We start from the raw sequence: 16,709 nt of genomic DNA, 5'->3' as shown, positions 1-16,709 counted from the left end.
GAGATGAAATGAAGGAACCAAAGAGAGTTGCAGCTTTGATCTTGTGGAGCTTCAGCTGGAAAACTCCCTTTTAGTACTGATGTAGAGCCTGACAGCAGCAACCTTCAGTAACAGTCCTGACGATAGTGGCCGACTTCTTTTCCTGATGTTTTCTTTTCTCTTTATATTGGTTGCTCTAGGGTTAGGTCATTTTGAGTCCAAAAGGCTTTAGGAGTCTCATTCGAATCAGAAAACAGGAGGGAAATTCGAGTCAAAAAATAGGCTGTAGCATAGTACATGGCCTGTGTGTCACTACACAGGTCCCGCAAAGTAAGGCCGCGTAACTTGCTGGAGGAGAATCGCGTGGTCTTGTTTTGGCACAGAAAGTTACACGGGTTTGTGCCATTTACACGAGCCTTATTACACGAGTCCCTGCAGATTACACGGGTCTACTTACACGGCCCGTGTACTTATGTTTCTCATCGATTCTCTTAGCTTTTTTCTGGTAGGGAGTTACACGGGCCTGGGGCTTGGTTTGCATGACCCGTGTACTTTGTATCAGCAGCAATTCTTTGTCTTTTTACCTCTCCAAGCTTTCCTTTGCACTCCCATCCTTTGGGGCTTCACCCAAGCACCTCAAATAATGCAGTAAATATGGAATTAAGGGCTTGGAAATAGGGTTTATGAAAACTAATGAAATCAACTACTATGCATGAAAATACTTGCCTAAATGTTATAATTTAGAATACAAATATGCTTAAAAACATCTATACAATTCAAGTGTATCAAATACCCCTAAACTCAAACTTTTGCTTGTCCTCAAGCAAAACAAAACTCTGTTTTAAAGCAAATTTCAGGGGATACTTAGGAATACAACCATCAATTTAATAAGCATAGAATTGAACTCCTCCAACCTTCACACCAACTCCCCTCTTTCAAGGCATAAGGGTTCTAACAACTGCCTGTTTGGATCTTCACCTCGTTTCATGGTGTTTCGACTAATTATTTCTCTATACAAGATCATTAATAAGCCATAAACAACTTGTTTTATCGGGATAGAATTAAGAAACACTAACTCCCCCAATTCTGCCTCTTTCGTAAGTAATTGAGATGAAGTATTTCAATTTTAACTCTATAAGCATATCTCAATTTTCTATCTCCACTAATGTAGCATGTGCTTTTTCAAAAGATCAAAAGGTCTTTAAAAGGGTTGTAATGGGGCTAGAGGGATAAACTTGGTTGCCAATGAAAGGTTTTTAGGGAATGCAAATATGAGGATAGCATGTATGCATAAAATCCAAGTATACTGAGTTTATTTCTACATATTTTGTGTGGAGAGGAAAGGCTTTTGGCTTTTTATATTGTCAAGCATGCTTCCATGACACTTATCTTGGGGCTTCTTTTCTTTTTTCCTTTTTGTCCTCTCCCCCAAACTCATTGCTTTTGCTGGGTTGGAAAGGCAAGTTTTTCTTTGATTTCTATTGCACACTTGCACTCTTTCTTGAGTATTACATCCTCTTCTTCATTTTCTTTATGCATATTGCTTCCTTAGAAGGGTGTGGTAGGTGTTTAGGTTAGGGGCTAGGTAAATAACATGGGTAATCAATAAATTCTAAGGGATAAACATAGGTTTCAAGTTGGCTACAAGGGATATACATTTTAATTAGGGATGGCTAAGGCTTAGTGAGGCTATATTAAAGAATGCCTTAATCATTTCTTCATCAAGCATATGCTAGGATTTCGCCTTGATAGGTCCAAGAGATATGTTCTAGAGCTAGTGAGGCAGTTTTTGAGTTTGCTTGTGTTTCAAAATTTATTCTCCTAATTTTACAAGTTCAATGTGATAAATTAATGGTTATGAAGATGTTTAACTAGTCTAGTTCCATTAAAGAGATTAGTTTCTTTACAAACAACATGTTAGAATCCCTTTTTGACTATCTAGATACGTTAATTCCTCTATCCCATGGAGTCCAATTATTTGCTTACAAAAAATTTGGTTATAGTGCTAAGTTTCACAATTTACAATCCAAAAATTTTCAAAAATTCTCGAATATTTTGATACACAAGAATAATGTAGCTGAATTTAAACAATGTAATGATGTGTATGTAATGATATGCAAATGCAAATGTATCCCCCCCAAACTCAAACCAGACATTGTCCTCAATGTCAATATAATGTGAAAGATTAGATCAAGTGTACAAAAATTTTAAGGAAGCATAAAATTTATTAAGCATGGAAAATTTTTGAACATAAAGTAAATAAAAGAGACATATGGTTGCAAGTTAGGACTAGGGCATGTAAGATATTACAATAAAGGTTCTATCCTATAGTCCTATCTCTAAAAGGCCTCTGATGATGATGATGGTGATGCGGGTGATCCTTGCTCCTCTTCCTCCTCATCCTCCTCATTTAGTTTGTCTATTAGAATGTCTAGCTTGTTATGTACTTCCTGGAGGCTGTCCTCGATAGCTCACATCCTGCCGTATATTGTGTTCTCTATGCGCTGCAGGTATGCAAGGACTAGGTCTGTCGGTGGTGGTGTGTATGGAGGCACTCGGACAGGGGACTCTTTGAACATTCAACCTTGCCCTTTTTCTTGAGGTTGTGAAGTCTCACCGGGTCCCTCCCTTGCCTCGTCTCTTCGAGGGATGGTGTTTCCTTCGGCATCCACCAAGTAGCATTTATTGCCCACCTTCTTGCATATCCCCATGGATATGCAGATAGTTTGATCAATTCTCGATGTTCCAATGACAAAGCGTAGTCTGTGATGTCCTGGAACAAAGCCAAAGTGGAGGGCAATGGTGGTGACAAGGCCTCCAAGCACTATGTGCCCGGTAGGTTGATGGCAAAGGCATTGGAGGTGGTTGCATAGGAAAAAGCCAGTGCTGCACCGCTGCCCGGTGACCATGCACCATAGGAAAAATAGCTCACTGGCGTTGACAACGCCAAGGCTGTCGCCACGGCCCATAATGGTATGGGCAGCAAAGTGATACATGCATCGCAATGCTGGATTGGTGATGCCTGTTGATTTGGATTTGCTGGAGTTGTAGGGCTCTGTGTTTGGTGCAATGGAATCCCAAAAGTTGATGTTTTTGTACAGCATGTGGTTCCTTGGGATTTCTTAATGGTCGGTACTGTCAAAGCCAAAGATGGCATTGAACTCGTCCATATTCATTACCTGGTCTACACCAAGTAGGCGAAACTCAATTCTGCCCTTGTCTTCCCTATTGGTGGGCCATAAGTTAGCCTTGAAGCTAATCGAAAATTCCAGCGTTGTGTCTTTGTAGGCTGAAAATTGGAGTTGGGCGAACCTTGTCCACCCAATGCTGTCAAGTAGCCCATTGATTTCTTCTTGCAATCCGATTTGCTCTAAAAGTGAAAAATCTATGTATTTGGTGGAGGATATTTTTCGTAAATGAAGGCGGGTGCACATCGCTTTGTGGGCATCATCTCGAAATCCCCAAGGAATAGAGATTTCGGGTTGTGGAGCGGGTTCTGGATGTGGTTGTGGTGGGGGTGGGGCTTGTTGAGATAGTTGTTGAGTGGCTTCCTCGTTCTTGGGCGTTGGGTTGGAGGCTGGGGTGGGGAAGGTGAGGATTCTCCTCTTTGTCATGAAGAAGAGCCGATTCTTCTTGTAGATCTCTTTGCAGGAGCCATGGGTGTGTTTTTGGGAGGGAGAAGAGTATGATTTTGGTGAAAGGAGATGAGATTTAAGAAGTTTTTATAGGCTAGGAAGGGAGTAGATGAAGGGTTTTGTGTTTATGAAGGGTTTTAATGCTAAGGGTGTATTTAAAGAGCAGTTAGGACTCTTCATTTCGCGTGTTTCGCGCTCCAGGAGTCGCATCTGCAATGAAATACATGGCCCGTGTATCACTACATGGGTCCCGACAGGTAGGGCCGTGCAAATTTCTACATGAAATTTTTGAAATCTGTCGTAGTACACGGCCCGTGTAAATCAGCTCTGGGACCCGTGTAATTTTTTGTCTCTTGAGTTTCTTTACTGTATATGTTACACGGCCTATGTAAAATATAAGGAGTCCCGTGTAACCTTCTATCTCTCAGTTATTCTTCTAGAGACATTACACGGTTCGTGTAAATTGGGCTATGGACCCGTGTAATTTTCTGTCTCCCAAAGAGTTGAAATTTCATGAAATTTATGGACTTCCCAAAAGTTACACGGGGCGTGTAAGACTAGTACACGACCCGTGTAATTTTCTGATTTTTTTTTTCAAATCTTTGGTAAATGAAACATTTTATCATCATAACACATGAAATGGATGCAGAGATTAACAATAGAGTTACTTCCCCGATTTTGTTCAATTTTCCCTTTTGTGGTTTTGACTTGGTGATTCCCTTCCTCTCTTAATCTCTATTCCCCTTTTCAGAAATCTTACAAAATGAAATGCTAATGAGTACGAAAAAAAGAAAATTCAATATTAAAGAAAAAGAAAAAAAGAAAAGTTCAAAAAAATTTTGGGTTGCCTCCCAAAAAGCGCTTATTTATAGTCTTTAGCTGGACTTTGCTTGTTTATGGTCTGTCAGTAGGAGGATTGAGAGTACAATTTACTCCCGTTTCTATGGGTTCTCCTTGAAAGTAAGGCTTCAGCCTCTGCCCATTGACCTTGAATGCACTTGAGGTTTCTCTCCATACCTCTACTGCTCCATGTGGGAAAACTTGGGTGACTTTGAAAGATCCAGACCATCTTGATTTTAGCTTCCCTGGAAAGAGTTTCAATCTAGAGTTGAATAAGAGGACAAGATCTCCTTCTTTTATCTCTTTCCTTGCTATGTGCCTGTTATGCCATCTTTTGGTTTTATCCTTAAAGATTTTGGCATTTTCATATGCATCTTGTCGGATTTCTTTCAACTCATTCAGTTGTAAGAGTTTTTTTTCACCAGCAGCTTTGAGGTCAAAGTTTAGTACCTGAATTGCCCAGTAGGCTTTATGCTCAAGTTCAACAGGGAGATGGCATGATTTTCCATAAACCAGTCGGAAGGGTATTGTGCCAATTGGGGTTTTATATGTAGTGCGGTATGCCCATAGTGCATTATCTAGCTTCATGCACCAGTCCTTTCTAGATCTGTTTACAGTTTTCTCTTGAATCTGCTTCAGTTCCCTGTTTGATATTTCTACTTGACCGCTGGTTTGAGGATGATAGGGTGTGGCTACCTTGTGAGTCACTCCATATTTAATGCAATTATGTTTATATTATGATTATTTGATGTGTATTTGTTGAGAAACATTAATGATATGGTGAAGAAATTAAATGAAATGGTTATTGTGCATTAAGTGTGAATCTGGACAGCTTGAGTCCAGTGGGATTAAATACTCATAACTTGAGCTACATAATTCCAATTGATGTGAAACCAATGGCAAATTAAAGATAAGACAATATACTAAAATTTTCATGAAGATAAGTTACTCTAATCTATGTGTAGCTACTTTGAATAATTGCTAGAAATTGAGTCACAAAATCTAGAACCTAGGAGCATGGCACCCTGAACAGTCCAGATTAAGATGAGTATAACTCACTCTAGGAAGCTCTAAATGAGGTGATTCTTGATTTGTTGAAAAGCCAAGATATAAAAAAATAACTTTCATGAAGAACAAAATGACAAATTCTAATTGTAACTTGTTTAAATTCTAGCTCTAAAGACTGCCTAGAACCTATCTTGTGATTAGTATAGTAGCATATCTGAACCTATCCTGTTTACTTGGACATAACTCACTATATATAATTCCAAATGAGGTGAATTTTACCTTGTTAGAAAGCTACGACATAGAGGAACAATTTTATGAAGACCATGATGCTAAATCATGACTGTAACCTATCTAAATTTGCTTGATAAAGTGAGTCCAGAAATCTGCTTAGATTCTGAAAATGACCTGAAAATTGAGATTTGGTCATCGGAATAGTTTTGACAAATTGGCCATAACTCAAGCTACACAAATACAAATTGAATGATTCCAAAGCGAAAATAAACTTAAGACATAGATCTATAATTCTTATGAAGAAGGTATGGCCTAATTCCTATTGTACTTTGGCCAAATTTATTAAGGAATTTGAGGTACTAAATCTAGAATTTATGAAATATAAGCATAATTATTTAAAATGTGAATTGTGATTAATGCCAATGGCATGTTAAGTATGAATGACATGTGAAATTGTGTTTGGGACTTTTGTTCCCGTGATGAATGTGATTATGACGGAATTATGAAAGAATGGTAACTAAATGATGAAATAATGATAACATTAAATTGCTAATGATAATAAATTAGCCCGAGTATACCTAGACAGTAGTACATGGGTTCGATAGATTGGCATGCCAAGAAGGGACGTGAGTATCAATACTACCCATGGCTTCTATGCCCGGATACCATTGGCAGGCACAGAGTGTCTGATATGGTTATCCCTTATTCATGATTGCTTTGAATAATCATTGGCAGGCACTGAGTGTCCGACGGTATGACGGCCCGAGGTACCAAATGTCCAGCGCTGGCAAAACCCACTTATCCAGTCCAAACAATCCTATTAAAGGTTACTTTGGGCACTGAAATAAATTAAGAAAGTTGAATATCGAAATAAAGAAAAGAAAAGATCCTATGAAAATAAATATTTTCAAAGATCGTAAAAATATGGAATATGAGAAAATGAGAGAAAAATATAGTGAAAGGTATCCAAAATCATTACATAGTTAAACAATTGAAATGACTATAAAATTTTGATGTTATAAATTCTATATTCTTTTAAATGATTTATGGCTATTTAAATGGGCATTTTCCCTATTTCATACAAGCTTGAAAATTTTCTTGTTTGTATATTATACTTTTATTATGTTAGTGCACCACTAAGCAGAAATGCTTAGCTCGATAGTTTCTCCTTGCGCAGGTCCAGGGATAGGACTTTATAGACTTTGGACAGGGATTTTGGACTGATCTGTAGAGGTGGTCATTGTCACCTTCGCACATCATTTTGGTAGAGATAATTAGCCCACAATAGTGCATGATCATATGTATTGTAATTAAATATAAAGTTTATAATTAAATTTTGAGATGTATGATAAGTGTGCACATTTTGTAAATGAATGTAACAAAGGAAATTTAAGTATAGAGATGGATGTGAGTAGAAAAGGAAAAATGAGTTGTGATTTTGAAATTCTTATAGATTTGAAACCTTCCAATGTGGATAATTTTAACAGGTCAATTCTCTAACAGGTAAATTATTAATAATACGGGGAAAATCTTACAATTTCCATTTAAAATTTTTTCTTAATTAAATTATGATGCAATTAAATTGACCAATAATTGAATAAGATAGGATTAGGTGCTTTGGCACAGAATGTGGCATTCCTTTACTCGGTTACACTGTAGATCGGGTAAGGGGGTATTGCAATTTTAATATTATCTACCTAATTTACAATTTTTGAAAAACTTTCATTTATATATTTTTAATGTTATTTCTAAACATATTTTATAAATTATTTAATAGTCCAATTTAATTGAAATGATTAGTTTTAAAAATTAATATTAAATCAATTAACAAAATATATTATTTCATTATTGTTAACTTTGGTTCTAAGATTTGATTAATGGTTATTATTATTATTATTATTATTATTATTATTATTATTATTATTATTATTATTATTATTATTATTTATTGTTGTTGTTTTATTTTACTTAAAAATCTAATTTTAACTAATTAAGGTAATATTGAATCCTATTAAAAAATAATTTTGGATCTAATTGAAAAACTTACAAAACTTTAAGGATTTATTAGGTAATTAAAAGTAGAAAAAAAAAACCCAGCTGCTATCTCTCTCTCTTTCTCTCTTTCTCCCTCCCACGTTCTTTCCCTTTCCCTCTCCCTCTCGCCACTCTCTTTCACCCCTTTTTTTGCAGCTGCCAATGAAACTCCGGCCAGCAATAGTGGTGGATAGGGAAACTACACCACCCCACGACGCCGGCAAGCCACCAACCAGCCGGAGTAGCGGTGCAAAAGCAAGTTGCTTCTCCTTCAACACTGGTGCAGAGGGGGCATCTTCCAAGTGCCATTTCGGCTTCCTTCGAAGTCTGATCAAGACGTTCTTGGTGGCATTTGGAAGCTTATTCTGTGAGTTTTCTTTTGATACTAATTTTACGTCAAATGGTGGTCAAAGGAAAAAATTATAAATGAGAGAAATTTCTGGTTTTTCAAGTTTTCTGATTAAATCTAGGACAATCCGATAGTCAAATCGGTAATCTGAGACCACTGATAAACTCAGCGTAGCGAGACCTTCGAGATGGGACTGACCTTGCTCCGATTGGATACCGTTTGAAAATGGCGATCATCGGACGGTCCAAATCGTTTAGTAAGATTTTTGACCCTTTTTTATATCCATAAATTAAATATAATTATATGATAATTATTAACAATTTTGGGGCTTTGTTTAGGTGTGATCGAATCGGCGTTAGCTCATTGACATTCGAGATCGAGTTTTTGGCCTAATCTGGGTATCCGGCAGATTGTCCCGAAAATGGGTCTTATTTACAGTCATTTCTAGCATTTTCAGACGTTCCAGATGCATTCTAGGCAGCAGAATTTGCAAAGATAGTCCCTAACTCAAGTTGTGTAGTTGGTGCATTGATTAAGCCACCTAGTTAAATCTGTAAAATATTTCTGACTCAGTAAAATTAAGTAAAATGACTTTAATTAATATAAGGACGATATGGAGGACCTCCAAGAAAATTTGTAATTTTTGAAATGCTGAAAATCTTTATTTGGACTGTAGAGGAGTTAGGGACCTGAGCTGGAGTTTAGATGTTTGGACTTAAATTAGGTTTCTTGTAGGCCTCGAATAGGCATTATAATTGTTGTTGTCAGCCTGAGGCCCTATGTGTTGTTGTTAATTCATTTTCTTGCAGGGGGTTAGGTCCAGTTATAGGGGAGACTCTGCCGAAATTTCGGCACCACCTTAGGAATTATTATTACTTCTTTAATTAAATTAATTGGTTAATTTTATCAATCTTTTGATAGAGGTCAGTGTGTATGTTTAGGTGATCGCTATCAGCCGTCTTCTCCTTCTAGTCAAACTAGCTACAGTCAAGTTGACCAATTTGTGAGTTAGATATTGATTATTTTTATAATCTTAATATTAATTATATATCTGGTATATTCATACATTCTATAAATAATTAATTAAGCACATAAATAGTTAATATATTAGGAACATTTTAGTTGTTGTATATTTAATTATTGTTATTTATTTGTGATTGCCACCCTGAGGATAATTTGGAGCTTTGTGTGTGTGTGTGTTAGCATGAGGATGGTGCAAATATGGATATGGGTAGGATGGGTAGTCGCGGCTGAAGTTTAACTCACTGAGACCCGATCCTTATATATGGATAAGTCAGGGTGAGTACGGTTTTGAGTTGATCTCGCTGACCTCTACACTTGAATTATTAAGAGAAAGTCCAGCTTGAGTTGACCTCACTGGCAGGTATTAGATTAAGAGAGTTGTATAGGGGATCAACTCCCATATATGTATTGATGTGATACACTAGGTGTATAAGTAGCTCCAAATTAACTTCTTGTGCGAATATTGAATGAATTGTTGTTATGTGCATCTCACGGTAGGATTGCACTGGTTTTAGATAATTATAGAAATTGCACTTATAATCAACATCTAAACTCTCTGAGTCGAACACTCATTCCTGTTAAAATATTTTTCCCAGGTTGCAGAAGAAGCGAGTTTATTTCTTCAAGTTTAACCTGCATTTTCTTCCACAGGTTGTGCTTCTTAGTTTAATAGTTTATTGTATCTATTTATTTATATATTTGTTTAATAACTAGAGCTCCGCTGTGACATTGATTTGTGTGTATATATATATATATATATATATATATATATATATATATATATATATATAAATGAAAAATTTATGATATTAAATAGTTTGTATATGATGGGTATCATAGTTGAGCTGGGTTCTCCTAGTTTTGGTTTCCTGATAGAAATCGAGTTGAGTTGGCCGAAAATAAATTTATAACATTTTATTTTATTTTTGTTTGCATGTTGGACCTTGATCTTGTTTCTGGTTATGGCTTTGGAAATTGTAAGGTTTACTACCAGCTTTGGGGGTTTTATGCCGGCCCAGGTTCTAGTGTCAGTCTAACTCGTGAAATTAGATCGTGACATTTATAAAAAAATAAATATTAATTTACATAAATTATGAAATAAAATATAAAAATTTCATAAAATTTAAATTATTTTTTAAATAAAATATTTTTATTACATTTTAAATAAAATAATTATAAAAACTATTATTAATATATGTATAAAAAATTAAATAAATAATTTAATCAATTATATCATGAATTAGTTAAAACTTTATTATTTTAACAAGTAAAGATTTATTTAAATTAAATTAAATAAAAGGAAAATTTTAATTTAAAATTAATAATAATTTATTTTATTTAAAATATAATTAATAGTTATAAATGAATATAAAAATCAAGAGAGCCGACCCAAAATCTAGCTGGCTCTACCGGCCAAATTCCTTGCCATTTTTGGAGAACTTTACCCTTACCTTCCTTTCCCCATTACCCAGCACAGTTATTGAATTTCCCATTTAGAAAACGTGAATTGGATCAAGGAACGAATGATCCTTTGCTTGCTCCTGTCCTCTCCTTTATGCATGGCGTCTCCAACATTAATCTGACTTCGAAATCTCTTCCTTACCTACTCTTGCTGTCATTTAACCCTTTCCTAACCTCTATTTCAGTCGTGAATTAGATTAGGAAAATAAAAGTTTTGGTAACAGAACCTGCGCGTTCCAAATTCACAAGCTTCGATGAATTCATCATGTGGAGGCTGGATGCTGCCATTGAGGTGATTTGAGCCTCTTATTCTGATTCACCATCACCAGCTAGTCTATTTGTTAGCAATTAGTGAAGCTCCCATCCTGCAACAATCAGTTTGTTCTTCTCTCTTGTCATTTATTTATTTATTTTTTCAGCAACATTAAGTTAACTCTCATAGCATTAGTTGCTATTTTGTGATGAATTACTGGTTTGGTTGTCAGCTGTAGTTTGAAACACATTAATTCTAACCTTAACTTGTCCATTTTATATGAACGTATCTACTAAATTTTCCAGGAAAGAATGCTTTTTTCTGTTCATTTTTTTTTATAAAAAATGTAAGGCTTATATATATATACTTGCCTTTGTTGCATTAGTGGTATGAACAATTGTAATCCTCTCCACGTGTAATTTCTTGTCTGCATTGCTAGAACTTTAGATGTTTGATCATCATTTGAGTCCATAATTTTCATGAGGAAAAAAATGTTATCCGATTCGTCATTTTTGATATTTAAGGCTACAATATATTATTGTTCGAGTAAATTTTGAATGCTGGAAAATATGCCTAGTTGCTATTCTTAAATTATTTAACTTTCACTTAGTTTCACTGCTCTAAACTTGATTTTGAAGGAGCTTAGCATGCTACATATTTATAGATATAAAAATGCTGCTCACAGGACTGTAATACAGCTGGATTTATAGTTGTTTTCATACATGTTTTAACTTCAAACATCAACTATTCTAGCTTGCTTAGGGTTCTTTAATATTCTCCAACATTTGATTAAGAGATATCTGAATTTGTAGTATATATGGCTACTGAATTTTCTGGATAATTTGACTTGCATTTGAGCCGTATATCTACTGAAAAATCTGCACTTTTCTCCTCCAATTTTCTAGGTTATTCTCATAAGTTGGTTATCTCAATAGCTGAATTTTCTTGCTTTAAAATTTTAGATTTTTCCTTGGTCAAAACTCAGACAAGATTTCTGACTCTAATTTTCTGCTATCTTCTATATGCTTCTGCAAAATTTCAAGTTTACATTTTCAACATGTTTTACATAAACTATTTGTACTTTTAGTCTCTGGGGTAGCAGAGCAGAGTACTTAATTTCATGTTCACAAATCTTCTCTGTGTTGTGATTTAGAAGCAAGCATTTGATTGTCACTCATTTTTCTTTCATCTTTGGGTAATTTTTACATATGCATTTGGATTAGTGGGTTATGTGCAAGTTTTCTTGTTGAGTTCTTTTGGAATCAATAAGATCTTTGACAGTTGTAGGCATATATTATTTTAGTTATCCTTTGCACTTTTATTTTTGTCTACAATTCAGTGAATTGTTTCATGAATTTATCTACGTACGTGCTAAATTTTAAACTAAGTCTATATGCTATTGTATAGAAATTTCTTGAATGCTAGTACAGGTTACATAGTGAATTTCTTTGTTTAAAACAAATTTTTTGGCAAGCATTTGATTGAGGTTTTAACTGTTATTTAATAGGTTGTGCCCTTCTTTCATGCATATGTGCGCATGGGTGTGCAGTTTAATGACCGTGAGCTTGTGAAATGCATCATGATAAGACTAATCTTTATCATGAATTCATCAATTAACTGATGCTATTTTAAATCACATATTTAGTTATTCGGCGTTTTGAGTTTCATTGTGTTTTCTTTCTTTTTTTTTCTTTGTTGTTATTGTTTTAGTAATTTGTAATGAATCAAATGAACGGAGCTAAATTAAATTTTGAAGATGGAATTGCATGTGAACATTTTTTTTAGTGTTTAATTGGACAATTAGACTTTGATTATGGTACCTTAACAGTAGATTTAGAAGAATGTTGTGATTGCTAAAAATTATTGTACGCTCTAGATGGGCCTAAGTAATAGATTGATCATGTGGATGTTATAACATACAATTATTGTGTCCTTGGCAGGATGCTAAGTCGAAAATATCGAAGAGATTCTATTGAATTTTCAGCAGAAATTGTTTAAATAATTATCCTATTATATATTGGGATTTTGAGTTATAAATCTTAAATAGAGAATATTTTAGGTGAAGGAAAATAAAAGAAATTCGGATGGGTCTAAATCCCTGAGAAAAGTGAGTGATGGCATGCATCACCAAATTGTTGCAGGAAAATTTAATTTTTTTTTATTATTCTTTTTGTTTGTTTGGATGCAAAGGAAATTATAGAACTGAGATTTCACTTTTTGCAATCAAATTTAGCATCAGGATTTGATGATGCAAATCATTGCTTGCCTACTAATTGTAGGACAAGTGCATCCTTTTTCACTCGAACCTCACAGAGATTGGACTCCTGACAAAGTACTTAGCAGAAACCCATGATATATATCCTTGAGCAAATTCACTTGTTTTGCCACCATTCCCAATAGGACTGAATGTCACCGAATATGTCGCCTTCTGGTTCATCTGTGAGAAGTAAAGTTTAGGGGGCTTGACACTCACCCCAACTCCTGGCGGGGGAACAATAATTGGCACATAAACTGAATTTGCATAACCTACATTTGTCACAGTCCTTGTGAATGTCTGTGAAGGTCCCAGTGTGACTGAATATGAAGGATAGTTCAGTTCCCCTTCAGGTATGCTCGGTTTGTCTGAGCATTTTATTGGTCTCTGCGCAATTATGCTGACTTGCTCATCTTTGTAGCCCAGGCCACACAAGTAAGGTATATAATCATCTGGTTGGATGTCATAAATTAAACCTGGGTCATTTGCTCTTGATGGATTCACGTGGCCTGCACCAGTGGCGAAGATATCAGCTGGTTGGCGTGTTTCATCAACAATGGGTTTACCTTCCATGTTTAAGATATCGGCGGTAGTCATTATGGCAGATTTAATGGCCGATGGTGACCAATCAGGATGGGAGCTCTTGAGCAAGGCTGCAATACCACTAAGATGAGGGCATGCCATTGAAGTTCCAGACAGTATGTTGAAGGTTGATTTTGTGTCTGTAGTATTGTCAAGGGGGAAAGGCCATGCAGCTAGAATGCTTACACCAGGCCCAATAATATCAGGTTTCAGAATGCCTGGACTAGCCAAACTGGGGCCTCTCGATGAGAATGAAGTAACAGCTGGAGACAATGGGTCTCCAATGACAGTTCCTTTGAATAAGATTGTTGCTGTTGGTGTCTTTGTTGAATTTATATATGCTTTGATCTTCAGCCCTGCTGCAAAGCTGACATGTGTTGCAGGAAGGACATGAGGATCAGATATGGTGCTGAAGCCGCTAGTCTCATCATTCATGAGTATCATAGCAGCACCCCCAGCATTTTTCACTTCCTCTCCTTTGGCAATTCTGCCTATTCCTCCTCTTTCACACAAGACTACTTTGCCTTTCACATTCATACCTTCCAGTGCTCCCTCACCACACAATGCTGACTCTGGTTTACCATTCATACCAGCATAAACAAGAGGTAATAGTGTTTTGGGGAAGTTGCTAGGTTGGAAAACAGATTCACCATCTAATTCTTCGCCTTTTCCAAGCTTTGCTGTGGCAGCAATTCTCCTATCTATGGTGCTTGCTCCAACTGTGAGAATCCAAGGAGCTTCATTGGATAATGTGCCATTGAAAGGACCAGAATTTCCACCTGCACAGCTTACAAATATTCCTTTCTGAATTGCTGCAAAAGAGCCTATTGCTATGTTGTCTTGAAAAAAGGGCATTGATACATCAACAAGGGAGAGTGAGAGCACATCAACACCATCCTGTACTGCTGTATCGAGCCCAGCTAATATATCACTTTCGGTACAATCAGCAGTAGGGCCTCCAAAACAAACTTTGTAAATAGCCAGATGAGCATAAGGTGCCATTCCAACTGCTGTGCCTTTGGCATTTCCTAGTGTGTCAGCATTGTATACAAAGCTACCAGCAGCTGTGCTTGCAGTGTGAGTCCCATGGCCATCTACATCAATTGGTGGTTCGTCTGCTACTCCCTTCATGGCCTTAGCTGCGAGATTGAAAGACCTTGCACCAATTATTTTGTTGTTACACTCTGATGCATTAAAGTCACATCTCCCTTTCCATCTGGCTGGTGGTGGTGGCATTCCTTTATCACCGAATGAAGGATGGCTGGGGAAAATGCCTCCATCTAGTACTCCAATGATCACTCCCTTGCCAAAATTTGATTCTTTCCAGAATCCCATTTGCTGATGCAAACCCAAGAAGCTGGGGGAGTGTGTTGTCTGTAAACGTATTTTCCTTTCAGGACGGGCTGACACAAAGCCATCAATCTCTTCCATGGCCTTGACTTCCTCCTTTGTCAGTCTTGCAGCAAAACCACTTATTATATTCTGGTATGAGTAAAGGATACGTTGCTGCTGCTTCTCAGAGCTTGCCATGCTAAATGGTAAAAATGACTTGTGCCACTTCTCCAGATTATGTGTCTGGGAAAAGGTTCCTGCTGGTTTGCTGACATGGACAATGTAGGTTTGTAAGTTGTGCTTTTCAGTTATTTCAGCAGTGTACTGAGCTGCTTGAGCAATCTCAAGATAGAAGTTGAACAAGAAAATGAGAAAGAGAAAAGGAGTGGCAGCCATTTGTAATGAAAAATTTCTCTTCATGAAGTAGAAGAGTAAAAATGCTCAGTTGTTTTTGTTATCATAGTTGCTTGCGAAAGCTATAGATATAGCAAGAGAGTTTAGAGAGAGGGCCGGCATATACTCATTCTTATCATTATGCTTTGAGCATTGCTGTTGGGGCATTGTGGATCGGCCTATTCCCCCCCCCCCCCCCCCCTCCTTTTTTTTTTATTAACATTTAGATCATGGTTTTCAAACCTGATCCAGTTTAAAAATTGGTAAAAGGAGAGGGTTAAGGGTTTAAGATTTAATCAAGGTTGAATCATACCACAACATAAAATTTTGTATAATAATGTTATCAATCTAATAGAATTGTATATCATATTTAATTAAATAAATATAACATAATTATCCATATAAACTATGTTCAAAATAAATCACTATAGTATAATAACAAATTTAAAAGTTGAGCAAAAGGGTTGAGTATTCCAGCTACGTTCTTTTGTTCAATTGAAAGTAAGGGCTCTTTTAAAAGTAAGGATTTAATAAAACTATGTCATTTTGATTAAATTGGCTAAATATGGAAACAATAATGAAGACCCGTTCAATACATTAAACCCACAATGAGTCGACAGATACTCCATCAGTCTACTATGTGTCTTTTTTTTTTTTAATATATTTTGGTGATATACAAATTTTGAGAATAAACTAAATCATTTGATAAACTGGTTCATGATTTTCCCTCAATTTAACGAGCCGTGTCAGATTTGAAAATCATGCTAAAGATGGTAACAGGGATATGTTTATATATTTGATTTTGCACAGTTTTTTTTTTTAATTTTTTTATCGCTTGTCCAAAATTTTAATTAAAATGTACATATGAGCCTGGGAGGTCTAGTCTACTATTGACTTCCAACAGAAAGCTTGGAAATTGGCCTGGGTCCCTATGACTTGGTCTTCAATGCCCAGGATATAATTGCTTTCCGAGTCTTCTTCGCATGGTTCTCCTTATGATTGTCATCTTTTGCATAATTACGATGTTCTTGGAAAAGCCTTTGCAAAAGAGTCTAGATAAGGAATATTTATGCGGCTTTAGTAGATAACCATACCTTCAAGTATAAACCATGTCACAATCGTGCACTCTTTGAAACTTAGCTTTTGTAATTTTCTTTCGGATCACCAGAAATAAGCTTTTGTATCTCACGGGTGAAACGGGCAGTTTTACAAGATACGCATGTAACTGAACTTTCTCGGGTTGAGATGTCAGGTCCATGGATGCTCATCAAAATACTCCAGAAACATGCTATGATCCTCTTTTTGTCAGTTTGCTTGGAAGTTTTTGTGGTCAAT

The 16,709-nt window shown here is 36.1% G+C and overlaps 1 protein-coding gene and 1 long non-coding RNA gene across 2 annotated transcripts; one reads left to right on the top strand and one right to left on the bottom strand.

Annotated features, from left to right (window-relative positions):
* Nucleotides 1-10,495: 10,495 nt before the first annotated feature.
* LOC131183236 (uncharacterized) lies at nucleotides 10,496-12,643 on the top strand. The gene is made up of 2 exons (XR_009151362.1): nucleotides 10,496-10,937; nucleotides 12,321-12,643. It is a non-coding gene; the product is annotated as an uncharacterized LOC131183236 (long non-coding RNA).
* A 466-nt stretch (nucleotides 12,644-13,109) lies between these two features.
* Nucleotides 13,110-15,419, bottom strand: LOC110645508 (subtilisin-like protease 4). Its single transcript, XM_058153612.1, has one exon. It carries the CDS (start codon nucleotides 15,399-15,401, stop codon nucleotides 13,110-13,112), a length of 2,292 nt encoding a protein of 763 aa, XP_058009595.1. The 5' UTR covers nucleotides 15,402-15,419.
* Nucleotides 15,420-16,709: the final 1,290 nt, after the last annotated feature.

Source organism: Hevea brasiliensis, chromosome 9 (assembly GCF_030052815.1).
Source record: "Hevea brasiliensis isolate MT/VB/25A 57/8 chromosome 9, ASM3005281v1, whole genome shotgun sequence".
Lineage (NCBI taxonomy): Eukaryota > Viridiplantae > Streptophyta > Magnoliopsida > Malpighiales > Euphorbiaceae > Hevea > Hevea brasiliensis.
This window is presented reverse-complemented; position numbering and strand designations above follow the sequence as displayed.